The 14,023-nt window shown below is 40.5% G+C and overlaps 1 protein-coding gene across 3 annotated transcripts in view; it reads right to left on the bottom strand.

Annotated features, from left to right (window-relative positions):
* Window positions 1-3,078: 3,078 nt before the first annotated feature.
* COMMD10 (COMM domain containing 10) overlaps window positions 3,079-14,023 on the bottom strand; it is a 167,932-nt gene continuing 156,987 nt past the window's right edge. For all 3 annotated transcript variants that reach the window (XM_084629403.1, XM_084629398.1, XM_084629399.1), the window contains 2 exons: window positions 4,405-4,464; window positions 3,079-3,661 (listed from right to left, as the gene is read on the bottom strand). In XM_084629403.1, coding sequence (XP_084485529.1) covers window positions 3,623-3,661; window positions 4,405-4,464 — 99 coding nt within the window. In that variant the 3' untranslated portion in view covers window positions 3,079-3,622. The remainder of the gene's footprint in view (window positions 3,662-4,404; window positions 4,465-14,023) is intronic.

The following is a 14,023-nucleotide window of genomic DNA, read 5'->3' as shown; positions in this document are numbered from 1 at the left end:
ACTCGATTATCATACACATTGTAAGGAGAGTGATCACTTTAGATAAGCTATTACCGGCAGGAGAGTGGGGTGGGGGAGAGAGAAAACCTTTTGTAGTGGTAAACACCCATTTTTTCATGGTTTGTGTGTATAAAAAGATCTTCTGTACTTTCCACAGTATGCATCCGATGAAGTGAGCTGTAGCTCACAAAAGCTTATGCTCACATAAATTGGTTAGTCTCTAAGGTGCCACAAGTACTCCTTTTCTTTTTGCAAATACAGACTAACACGGTTGTTACTCTGAAACTTGGATATATGTTTCATATATGTTCTGGATCACTGAAACATTCCTATGTATGAGATCAGAGTTTCCAACAGGTTCCAATAAGAATGGGATTTTTGGTTCTGTGACACTTGTTTTGCATTTTCATTTTCTTTTACTATTTTTCTGGGATGAGATAATATTTTCATTTTCTGATAATATTTTTCTTGCATCTGATAGTATTCATCCTCAGTTCTGGCCTTCCTTGGCATTACCAGTCTGTGTTTATCATGAATCCAAGGTACTCCTGGAACTGTATCACTCTGTATGTTTCCTTCAGCTTTCTCTGCATACAGAACCCTGAACAGAAAAATGGTCTGGGAAGAGCTGAGATGAATTTCCTTCTTCTCTAAAGCAATATTATTGTTACCATGATAGTGATCAAAATAGGGGCAAATGGATGGGATTTTTTTTTTCAAATGTCAGAACAGTCTGAGGATGGTAAAATGGGAATGCTTTGAAGACAAGCCTCTTTCAGGAACTTATTTAGGTGCTTCAGACAGGGCCCTGCTCCATTTGTCCCCAGTTCTCTGAGGCTAGAAATAGGATGGGGAGCATGTTGTAGAAGCTCTGATCTGTTGGGAATGGGAGAAAGCTGTTCTTCTATTTCACAGCTCCATAGGGAACCCCCTATGGACAATGGCACGTGGCCTTATTTGATCACAGCTACAGGTAGCCCTTTTAGTTCCAAATTCAAAGTGCCTGGCACCAATCAGGGTCTAATTCCAGATCGGGCTGGTTGGGAAACCCACAGATAGCTCTGAGGCAACAAAAGGCAGCTACTGATCCTGCACTTATTCTAGCTAGCACTTGTATGGACGTATTGTCTCCTGTTGTATTTCACAGACTGCTTCAGCTTGCCCCATAACCTGTATTGCTTTCTATACAATCTGGCAGAAGCCAGGAATGTAAGTCAACTTTTCTGATGACTGAATAGTGTCAGTTGTCCATAAAGTTTCCCACTGTATCACTAAGATAGCTGGGAACTGATTTGTCTGAGCATCGGATCCCAAAGACCAAAGCCCCATATACGTGCATGAAACAGATTTGAATACTATTCCTTTATTTCACTCTCTCCCAGGGAGAAGCCATTAGGCCGTATGATTTTCAGACTGCGAAGGACCATACTTGCAATATTGCTCATCCATGTTAGTATTGCTTGTGAAAGCATGCAGGGACACTGAGGATGTCATATAACAACTCATATTGGATTGCGTGTTTATTTTTTTGGTCTGATGCCATCTGCGAGTTTTCATGTCCAGAGGAGGGCACTGAGACTATGCCTGCCTGGAGTTGCCCGTGTGAGAAGGCTACTCTTTCAGGTAAAAATGTCCCCTAGTTATAAATGCTGAGGCCCTTATTACCAGGCAAAAAAATAGTTGTTTATCTTCGGTAGTGATACGACGTTAAATTTTGACTGGTGCACACTGAGAACTTATTGGCCTTATAGAACGGAGACTGGCAGGAAGGGAAAGTAGAAAAAAAATGGCAAGCCAAGAGGCTCCTTGCAGCCTGCTGGAGTCAAAACTGATTATGAGGCAAATGGAAGTGCTAGCAAACAATGCACTCAGTTGCAGCAGAGACATTAATTTTGTTTTAAGATTCAGTTAGATACAACTGAGGATATTATGTCAGATTAAGACAGGTCAATCTACCAATTTAATTTTGGTGTTTTATGTCAATCTTGAAGTTCAACAGTTTTGCTTTCTGCTCCATGAAAAACAATATTGATTCAATATGCTTCAAGTGTACAATCTTTTTCTTTATTGCGCCTGCCCAGTGGGATCACTGCATTGATGGTATCACACTATACTGCAAGTGTGATGGTATGTTATTAGCAATTAAAATATTCCTTCAGTAGATATGTTTGACCAAAGACACTGGGCCTATTGGTTGTAATCTCTTTGATGCCCTTTACTCACTCTTTCTTCTGTGTAGGCTGCCGTCCTCAAAACCTTTCCTCTAATCTTACAGCCACTGAAGAGCTCACTTCTCTAGTTTGAAATTTTGGAACTGACAACATCCTTCCTAAAAACAAAGTGAGTTGTTGATCTGTTATATAATATATGCCACAAATTAGGCATAAGGGGACCCAAATCCCAGATATTCAAAGTATGTTTTTGGTGATACTTAAAACTCATGTCATCCCCAAACTGAGATCTCAAGAGAACTCCTACCAAATGCTGCACTGGGTGTTAACCAGGCCCACTGGAGGATTTGGAAGTGAAAGTGCAAAGCCTTGTTCACAGAGTCGTTTAGCTGAAAAAAGGCATGATAACATCTTAAATTTCTATTTCTTTTCACCTCCTATTAGCCCACCTTTCCTATTATTAAGATAAAGTATTGAGAGCGCATATTTGTTTTCTGCAGTGACAGGCAAGAAGACTACATCTAGCCCTCTAACAGGATCAAGTGCTCCTGGACTTGAGTTCATCCCACAATAATGTGAAAATATTATTAACTTGGATTATGAATATCTTTACTTACATTAATAAAAACAGATAATATTAGGAAGGATCAATGAATGGCTTTCAGGAATCTGGTCACATGACTAGTTCAGTGTTCTTGATAATCTACTCTCAGTACTTCATCCTTCCTTTTTATACTCAGTGATTATTATTACTTCTTATCTGTACTACTGCAGTGCCTAGGAGCCCTAGTTAATCTCAATGTCAAGAGCAAACATTCAAAGCAGTGACATCATCAAGAACAAAAAGAAACCAAAAACAAATATAAATGCAATTAAATCAAATTAAATGACCCAAAATAAGACAGCCCACTTTTTTCATTTTTTATTTATGTATTTTGGCTAATTTGCAATCAACATTAGCCACTGTATGTGAGGGGAGGGAAGGTAGGAATTCAAAAGGATGGAGACAATTCTGTCTATTTTTTTTACTACTTCTACTAATGTTACTCCTTAAGTTTTATAATTCTTATAACAACTTTGATACAGATTTTATTCCTGCCCCTCACTAGCATGTGAATTGCCATCAGCCATGTAATGAATCAAACAAACAACACAGGTAATAAAGCATAAAAGAACTATAAACCAGCAGTATGATATTACATTTTTTCCTCAAGTAACACTGTTCTTAACAAATTCTGTTGGTTCAGAAAACAAGAGAAAGTCAATTAGAAGCTCAGAACTTTTAACAATGATCTCCCTTGGCTAATGTTACTGGTCTAAGAGGAGATAAGCCATATAATTTACAGGAAGCAACCCATTGAATTCATCAGCGAACACAGCTTCGCAATCTATCTTCAATTCAAAATAATGAGGTGGCAGGAGTGCGATGGAGAAACAAGTCTTCAAAAACATCACGTAAGGGAATCCAGCTGTGCTTGTATAGTCTCCAGCTATTTAAAGGAACAACAACAACAACAAAAGAATTCACATAAAATGTTGTGTAGAAACATGCAAACAGACAAGAAATAACTGCATCTGCAACTATGGATATTAAATCTATTCACATGGCAATACAAAATTCCTACTCATGAATATTTGTTTTTACATGAAGCTATTAGAATTCATTGCTGCAGTTTAAATATTCAAATTTTAAAGAAACAGTTGTCTAAGTACTTCCTTTTTTGCATGCACAGCTGTTTTACTGTGAATTTCCAATGCGTAATAACAAAGTAAAAAAATAAGAGTTTATTTTGACTGGATTATGAGCATAGCATTTTGGGCTGAAGACAACACACACTCGAAGACACTCCTTCCAGATTGCTCCTCACTGTCAGTCCTCAGCGCCTCTTCTATATTTAATAGCAAGATACATTTAAGAATCTGTATGAACCACTGTATGAAATTTATTCTAACATTGACTGCAATCACGACTTTTGAAAATGTTTTATATGCAAACTAACAAATTCAATGGTTTAATAAAATTATTTCCATTTTTGTTCTAGTTTCATCAGATTGTATTCATATAGGCAAATGATTCCTGCTGAGGAGCACAAGGTGTTTACAAAGAAAGTTAAGTGGAAGCATCTCTGTAATACAGGGAAACAGCGGTGCAGGAGTATTTAACATGAGATTTATCAGTGTGAAATAGAAGTTATTAAATTATATTAGGAAATGGTAACTGTAAAAGCTAGACCTTGTTATAGAACTCAAACAGCTCCTGATGACTGAATTCCACAAACACTTTCTCCAGGTTCTATGAAGAAAAAAGAAAAAGGAGGGAATTAGTGTGTTCAGTGAATTTCTCTTTTATTTTTTTACTCTTCATTTATAACAGAATGTTAATTTGTCATTGACTTTTGGGTTCAAGTTTAGGTGGAATGTACAATACCTGCACCAGCAACTCTAATTGTTTCCAGAGATCACAATGTCCCTAATAAATACACATTCCATTTTAGCAAAGAACTTAGGCCTACAATTACCTCTGTTCTTCTGGAGGTGATTCCACAAACCACAATAAAATATATGCTAGGAAGAGAATGATTTCATTATCTATTTTTTTTAAATCGCAGATAAAATAGAAGTTTATATTTCACTTTTCTCAGCAGTCCATTTGAGACCTAGTAAATGCCGTTATGCAGAGACACTGGAGGCAGTATATTTGATTGAACTTACACATCCATTAATGCAATACACCAGCACAGAGCTAATACCTCCATCATTAATCTAACAGTTATGATCTTAACATGCTGAGATTGCTATCGTCATTTACGCACAGTCTCAGCCAAAGTTAACAACACAAAAGCTTCAAAGTAGTGCTTAAAACCCAAAATAACCCAATTGATAGAAACTACTGTGGATAAAACAGATGGCAGATAATAGCCCTCTGCACGCATATGCTTATGTGGGTTGGGAAGGGGGTTAAATAAAAAATTCTATCCTGCTTTACTTGCTTACACAAAACAGGTAATTTAATGCTTGTCACTGATTTCAGTTATATTACTGATCTGGCAAATGTGTTCCCACTTCATATAATGTTATTTTGGTGTTTCAAAGAAAAACGGCAGGAGACTGTATGAAGAAATAACAAATTTGACTGCACAGTATTATTAACTATTTGCATTACCGCTGCATCCACGGGTACTAATCAGGATTAGACTCCCAATGTGCTAAGGGATGTACAACCATGAAGTAAGAGTAAGAAGTTGCTGCCCTGAAGCGTTTACATCTAGATTTAAACATGGGGGGAGGGTGTGTGTGCGTGCTTGCACTTCTTAAAAAAAACAGAGATATTAATGCATCTCAATACATCACTAAGTTTCTCCTGCTACCACTGTTTACATTGAAGAGAGCCATAATAAAGAGGGAAATATAAAAAGGAGGAAAAATGAGTTCATTTGTCTTTCCACAGGCTCTATAGCTTTTTATGTTTCTGTTATTTTTCCACATCTATTTTTCTTAGTTTACCGTGTCACTTTATTATTTTCTTGTCACTGAATCTATAATCATTACTCCATATATTATATGTCAGTGTTTGACTTTCCAGGACTTGTACATTTCTTCATGATAACAACGGCATTTTCAAAAAAGCCTCCAAAGGCTCTGTATACAAACTGTGTCTACGGTCTTGTCAATACACAAAATTTGCACCAATTCAACAAAATTAAGTTTAGAAACTGATCTAGTTAAAATGGTGCCAACTCCTTGTGTGTACTCTCTTTAATTTGTTTACAAGTGCCTTATAACAGTGTATCTTAAGTTAGTAAGGAAATTTTGCATTTACCAAGGACTATGAGGCCAGATTTTGTTCTGAATTACAATGGTGTCAATCTGGAATTGACTCAATTTACACTGGCCCAATTATGTCCCAGAAGTAGCTGGAGAACTGAGTACTCAAGGTAAGTAATGCCTAATAAGAAAAGGAGTACTTGTGGCACCTTAGAGACTAACAAATTTATTTGAGCATAAGCTTTCGTGAGCTACAGCTCACTTCATCTCACGAAAACTTATGCTCAGATAAATTTGTTAATCTCTAAGGTGCCACAAGTACTCCTTTTCTTTTTGCGAATACAGATTAACATGGCTGCTACTCTGAAACCTGTCATAATGCCTAATAGTTACTCCTAAAATGAGATATTAAAAGCCATAGAATTACTGGGGCCAGCCTGTTGCTCAAATGCTGTCTCCTCTTCTCCATAGAGAGGGCTTCTTTCCAACAATTTCAGGAAGGTTACAAAGACCCAGAAATGGACCAGTAATTTGTATGAGAGACAAGTCTTCCGCCTGTGAGAGGGAACAAGGCAATTCTGGGAACGGGATGGTGAATCAAAAAATCAAAGAAACAGTGGTTCTTTTTGCCATGATTCCAGCTGATCCTCTCTCCAGAGAACATAATACATTGACAGGAAAGTAAAAGTGTTTGTAAGAAATTCTATCAGCTAAGAAACCAAAAGAAAGCAAACAAGTGGTTTCTGCAGAAGAGAAAAAGAAAAGAAACCCCACACAGTACGAAATGGATCCGTCATTCAAGACTTCAGGTTTGGCATTTGCAGTTTCAGTGCTTTAAAAAAAAAAGAATGTAACATAGAAACTCTGAAAAGTAAAGGAGCAAAGTAAAAGAAAGATATTATATTACTTACAGTTTATTAGTCATATTAAATACAGTTTGGGTCAGCTTGTGTAAGTATCAATGAAGATTTGGCAACTTCCGCTACTGCTCATAAATAACCAAGTTATGGGCAGCTTCACACACAAAAGTTACACTGAAAATATTTTCTTTCAGTGGACGAGGAGCTGGATATGAGTCAAAAGTGTGCCCTTGTTGCCAAAAAGGCCAATGGCATTTTGGGATGTATAAATAGGGGCATTGCCAGCAGATCAAGGGACGTGATCGTTCCCCTCTATTCGACATTGGTGAGGCCTCATCTGGAGTAGTGTGTCCAGTTTTGGGCCCCACACTACGAGAAGGATGTGGAAAAACTGGAGAGACTCCAGCGGAGGGCAACAAAAATGATTAGGGGACTGGAACATATGACTTATGAGGAGAGGGTGAGGGAACTGGGATTGTTTAGTCTACAGAAGAGAAGAATGAGGGGGGATTTGATAGCTGCTTTCAACTACCTGAAAGGGGGTTCCAAAGAGGATGGATCTAGACTGTTCTCAGTGGTAGCTGATGACAGAACAAGGAGTAATGGTCTCCAGTTGCAGTGGGGGAGGTTTAGGTTGGATATTAGAAAAAACTTTTTCACTAGGAGGGTGGTGAAACACTGGAATGCGTTACCTAGGGAGGTGGTGGAATCTCCTTCCTTAGATATTTTTAAGGTCAGGCTTGACAAAGCCCTGGCTGGGATGATTTAGTTGGGGATTGGTCCTGCTTTGAGCAGGGGGTTGGACTAGATGACCTCCTGAGGTCCCTTCCAACCCTGATATTCTATGATTCTATGAATCTTCCTTACTTCTGCACTGCTGTTGGCAGTGGCGCTCCCTTCTGAGCTGGGCGCCTGGCCATCAGCCACCCTCTCCGGCCACCCAGTTCTGAAGGCAGCGCAGCCATCAGCAGCAGTGCAAAAGGAAGGGTGCCAATACCTGACTAAATATTATGAAATGAGTGAATTAACATAGTTAGCCACCTAATATTACTGAATATATATTTAACTGGTTAATTTTAACCCTAATGCTATTTTGCCTTTCTTCATACATCTCCATGAAATCTAGTTTCATCCTCACTTTCCTCCCATGCCAATAATGTACCAGTTTGAGAACTACTGGACAATTTAAATAAGTCTAATAGATTAGGACTGATTCCCCCACTTTAATTTCCCCATTATTCTCTACTCTCATTTTTATAGCAACTAAATTCTCCCCAGTTTCTGACATGGGTTTTTTTGCACTGGTTTTGTTACAGAATAAAATTCTATTATTGGGAACATAATTCATCTTTATCAGTTCACAACATATGCTGGCTGGTGCTCATCAGTTCTGAAAGTGACCAACTACCTATTACTGCACCGTGTCACTCAACTCATAAAATCATTCACAAAAAAATTAACAGGTGAATGGGCAATGTTATATCCCTACCTGTACAGCAATCACCACATAATTCATACCAGGCTGCAAAAGAGCAGGGCCATGTAGAGCACATTACCTACTCTATCTCACTATTAAAATGGTCTTTCAAAGCCTCCCTGAGCTGTAGAGCTCCACTTTGAGCTCTGCTAACAGCCCTTGTATCTGGCTGTTCAAATTTAGCAGACATCTGCTTCATCTCTGACCTCCACTCCAGTAGAAATGTTTCCCCCTTTGCTTCACAGATATTATGTAGGACACAGCAGGCAGCTATAACCATTAGGATAGTTCTCATTGAGGTCCAATCTTGTGAGTAAACAATTCCAGCATCCCTTCAAATGACCAAAGGCGCATTCAGCTGTCATTCTGCACCTGCTGAGCCAGTAGCTGAAGCATTCCTTATCCTCTTAAGGTGGCTGATGTACGGCTTCATGAGCCAGGGAGCAAGGAGTAGGCTGGATCACCCAGGATCACTACTGGCATTTCAGCATTGCCAATGGTAATCTGCGGGTTGGGAAAGAAATTCTCTGCTTGCAACTTTCTTAACAGTTCTATGTTCTTAAAGATGTGAGCGTCACGCACATCCCCTGACTAGCCCACACTGATGTCCGTGAAGTGTCCCCAGAGATCTACCGGTATTTGCATAACCTTAGAAAAGCAGCCCTTTCTGTTGATGTACTCTGAGGTAAGGTGGTCTGGTGCCAAAAGAGGGGTATGTGCATCATCTATCGCTCCCCTGCAGCTCAGGAACCTCATTACTGCAAATCCATCCACTACATCCTGCACGTCGATGAGAGTCCACAGGTGATTAATGCTCTTGTGCACTTGCATGACAGTGGTCCCCACAGTAATTTCCCAACTCCAAACTGATTCCCAACTAGCCATCAGCAATCTGGTGTTGCACATTTCCACAGTGAGATCACCACTTTTTTCTCCTGTGTCAGTACGGCTCTCATTTGGTGTGCCTCTGCTGGAGGACTGGGGTGAGCTTGGCACACAGATCCAGGAATATGGCCTTGCACACCTGACAGTTCTGCAGCCACTGCTCATCATTCCAAACCTACATTACGATGCAATCCCACCAGTCAGTGCTTGTCTCTCAGGCCCAGAAGACGCACTCCACCAACTGTAGCTGCTCAGTGAACACCACCAATAATCTTGAATTGGTTCTCGCTATGTCTCATAGCGATCTGTCCTCCAAGGAATCATGTTCCCTGTGGCTCTTCTTGCAGCTCTGCAAATACTATAGGATTATGCACCCAATGATTGCAATGCTAATGACATGGAGCTGTGCAGGCTCCATGCTTCTGCTGGAGATAGTGGACAGCAAGGAGGGCCACGCGGATTTGTGGGTATGAAAATTATGGGATACAGATGACATTACAGGATGGAGACAGTTGCGAACTGGGAAGTTGACTCCATCCTCCCAGTCACCTCTGTGCAATTTGTTTCGGCTCTATCACGCACTGCCAAAACTTCCCAAAAGACAGTGCACTGGATGGTAACGAGTTGCACACTGGGATAACTGCTCATGGTGCACTGCACTGTGCATTGATACAAGCACTCCCACTGAGTATGCACATCAACAACACAAGGAGCCAAGTATGCACAAACAACATATTAACTGCAGGAGCTGTATGCCAGTGTTACTTCAGTCGACACAAGTTTCTTGTGTAGATATGGCTTTGGCCAATTAATGCTAAGTACTTCAAAGCAAACAGATGGAGAGACAGGTTGGCTTATATTTATAAATCACTGATGACAATAATGCTTTATGTATGTAGTGTAGATGTAGCTGTGTTGGTCCCAGGATATTAGAGAGACAAGGTGGGTGAGATAATATCTTTATTGCTTCAGGTGGTCCAATAAAAATATATTACCTCACCCACACTGTCACTCTAATATACTGGGGCCAACACAGCTACAACAATGGGGGAATATATCAAATTTTGCCATCTGAAATGGAAGCTCCACAACATGAAGAAAAAGGAAGCGTAACGTAAGAGCAACATCATCTTCCTGAGCAACTGCAAGAAACAAATCATCCTCCTCATAGGTCTCACCATCTATAACCTTCTGATCAGTGCATACAACTCCAAATATGATGAACAGCTCTGCAGAAGAACTTAAAAACAAACAAACAAACGCTAAGGAACCACTTACTGCCCCTCATATACTCCAGAAGGGAACACCTCAAACAAAATAATCATCACATGCACCCACACACTGGAAGAAAAAAAAAAATCAGGAAACTTACTTAGAAATCATGCAAGAAATCCAAACCAACAACAGAAACTAGTCCAATAAAAATACTACCTCACCCACCATGTCTCTGTAATAATGCTGTGTAGCTTTTAATTCATGTAAAACATTCAGTATATTCAGTGCAATTTGCTAAGAGCAACTAAGTAGAGCCAACACAAACCCAATATATTCTTCACAGTCCCAGATTTTAATGCTACCTTGAGCCAATTTGAAATTATGCATATTTAATATATGATTTTTTCCACAGCTACTTTTCAAGCTCCAGTTTACTCCTAATAAGTTCTATTAAAATCTTTAATACATTGAAAGGGTTAGGATAACCAAATCAAGAAATTTAGGGCCAAATTCAGATGCAATTTTAAATAAGTCAACATTGGTGCTCAGTAATCTTCACCTCCCTTTGGACCTCTCAGCATATGTGTTGCACCAACTCAGAGTTGGACCACTACTTTGGACTCACACCCTCTTAACATATAGCTTATGCCCCTCACCCTTTTCATATTGTCAATGAAATTGGCCCACTGAGTCTAGGTGAGTTTAAGTTCATGCACCTCATATTCTGGGAGTACACAGAAGAGAACTGCAGCATAGCAAGAAAAGCAGGAGGGCATACGGATGTGTAAGTTAAAGTAGACCAATCTCTAAGAGGGTAAGTGACACCCACTAAGACTCACTTATATTCAGACATCAGAAAGTGGGTGGAAGTAGGTTAAACGGAGTGAACTGAGCATAATGGAGTCCAAATTGAATGCAAAAGTTTATAATTAACCCAACCTTACACCTCACCACAAAATCTGATAGTTACTCTTCAGTCTTTTCCCAATCTTGTATGTCCTTGTGATACCAAATAACCATTTTCTTAGAAAAATCCATAACTTTCATTGCCCAAGCCACTTGTATTAATACTGTACCCAGACTCTTAAGGTCCTAATATGTGATCATTTTAAAACAGAATCTGGAAAGTGAAATGGGAAGAACATTTTTCAGTCTAAAATAACTCATTTCTCTCATATCTATTTTTATGTTTAGTTTGTAAGTATATAAAATTCCTGTGTTTTAAGGTATGTTCCCATTTGGGCAATTTTATCGTTAATGAAGTAGAATTCTCTATAGTCTTTAAAAAGATGTCAGAGTCAGCTGAAACACAATGGTGTTTTTGTTCCACTCTGCAATGCACTAGTAGGGCTTTCTATCCACCTGTAAGAGTTGCTTTCTCTTTAACATGTCTACTTTGAAACGATGACTTCTGTGTTTATGAAGAGTTCGATTTTTGATAGCTTTTATTTTGAAAATTAAAAATTGAATAGATGCTCAGCTATCATAGTGACAAACGGTATGAATATCTACAGACTGATGAAGTTAACAGGGCACTACGGGCAGGATAGGTCACTCTTCACATTGCGATAAGTATTCTGATGTAAAATCCTAGTGCAGACAAGGCACTGTAGGCTTTATTTCAATGTAGCTAGCTGAGGTAAACCCCAGGTGAGGGACACAGTGTTGTCCTCAAATAGTTATACCGAGGTACAAATTATCTGTCCCTTGTCTTCACTAGGAATTTGCCTTGAGAGAACTATCTCAAAGTAAAAACACACCTTTTTGCAGTGGAGATATAGCCTAGATTAGAAGATGAAGAAATCAAGCGTTTTCAGGTTTGTGAAAAAATACATCTATTGTAATCTACATGAATTTTGTAAAAAAAGTGTTGAACAACAAACAAATAAGCTGTTCAATGAATTACTAACTGTATGAGTTAATACATGAAATATTTTGAACTGAAACAGCTTTAGTAGCAGGTAAAGTGTCTTGCTGCATGCCTTTCCCTCCCCCTGCCAGCTGCTGGAAAGAAGTCCACCGAAGGCTTACTGTGATAGTCAAGTAGGGCTTCTTTCCATGCCAGCTCCCTAGCCCATCCTTCATGTTCTTCCCTTTTTTGAACAATATGTACTGTACAAATTGGTTATTGAGTCCCTGCCAGTTGCAATACAGCATTCACTAAATGTAATATGAAGTGTGCGCGTGTGCAGAGATGTCACTATAATTTCAAGCCTCAACAGAGGACAGCTTAGCTGTGGCTGCCAAATGTAATATATAAGAGAGGTCTTCGAAAATCATTAGTATCACTTTCTCATATTACTTTTCACCATTTCATCGTACTCCACTGATTAAGCTAAGGAACTGTGACAGGGTGTATCAGGCCCTTTGAGGCCCCCTGCTGGAGACCTTGCAGTCCTGCCACACCCCACTCCGGTTCCCCACACTTAAAACACCTTACCCCGGGACATCAGTCTTCTTGGCCCCAGGCTGTCTTATCAGTCCTTTTCACCACCATTGGCGCCTCTGGCATCTGAGCGCACACATCCTTTGTGACCCAAACCTCCCCAGGTGTCTCAGTGCTCTGCACATGCCAGTAATCCCCCTTATCTTTGTTACTCCAGGAGCAAACTGAACTTGCATGCCCCCCTTGTCCACAATACCTGCATCCGCTTAGCGGGCTTCTCTGACCCCTTTCCCTTTGGCATCCGCAACAGCCAGGTTTATTTGGATGCTGTTGTGGCTGCTGGGCTCCCTGCCAAGTCTGAGAGTGATGATGCTGGAGTTATTGTTGCTGCTGCAGCTGAAGTACCTCCAAGAGTACATCCTGCTGTTGTTGGGGAGCCACCTGGGCCTCTTGTTGCCCTTGTGCTAGTATCCACTGGGTTTCAGCCCAGCTGTGCTTATTAACTCCTCCATTGTCCCCTTGTTTTCAGGGGCTGGTCCGAAAAGATCCAACTTCTGGTACCAAGTTGTGGCAGGGGCCACTCGTCTCTCGTGAGGACCTCTGGTCAGTCAGGTGTGAACCTACTTCTCTCTTGCTCCCACCCCCCCGTCGGCTATTAACCTCGTCAGGTGGATTTTCAGCGGCACAGCCTTCTGGCCAAGTCACATACAGTCTATATGCATGAACGCAAAAATCCCACCCAGGGTAAAAGGCCTGTTCCTGTGTCCTTGGTAATGTCGTCAACCCTGTCTCTGAGCTCAGTTCTTAAAAGTCCACCAGGGCCTACCAGTGATGAGCTGCCAAAAGCTGAAGAACCGGTTCCTTCAGTTGCTTCGGGTCTTCGGCAGCACTGAAGGACCGCGCCACTGGGTGAATAAAAATTAAAAAGGGATTCTCAGGGGAGCCTCCCCAGCCAAGAGTTCAGGCGGGCCGGACAGGACAGTCCCGTGGGCTGGAGTTTGCCTACCCCTTTAACAACCAGTTCTAAACCAGCTTCAAAATTTAACAACTAGTTAGTGTGAACCAGTACGAATCGGCTCCAGCTCACCACTAGGCCTATCACAGTGCCCTTGTCAGTATCTGTATCTGCAGCCCTGTCTCTGGGCTCAGTTCTCAGCCCCTTCTGGGCTCTCTCTAAGTCCATTCCTGCCCTGTGATAGAGCAGTGCCCACAGGGCTTCTTCCCTGGAAATTCTTTATCCTCAGTGGTTCTCACTGACCCAGCC

The sequence above is a fragment of the Lepidochelys olivacea genome, assembly GCF_965140295.1.
Source record: "Lepidochelys olivacea isolate rLepOli2 genome assembly, chromosome: 5".
Classification (NCBI taxonomy): Eukaryota; Metazoa; Chordata; order Testudines; family Cheloniidae; genus Lepidochelys; species Lepidochelys olivacea.
Note: the sequence above shows the minus strand (reverse complement) of the source record. Positions and strands in the feature narration are given on the sequence as shown.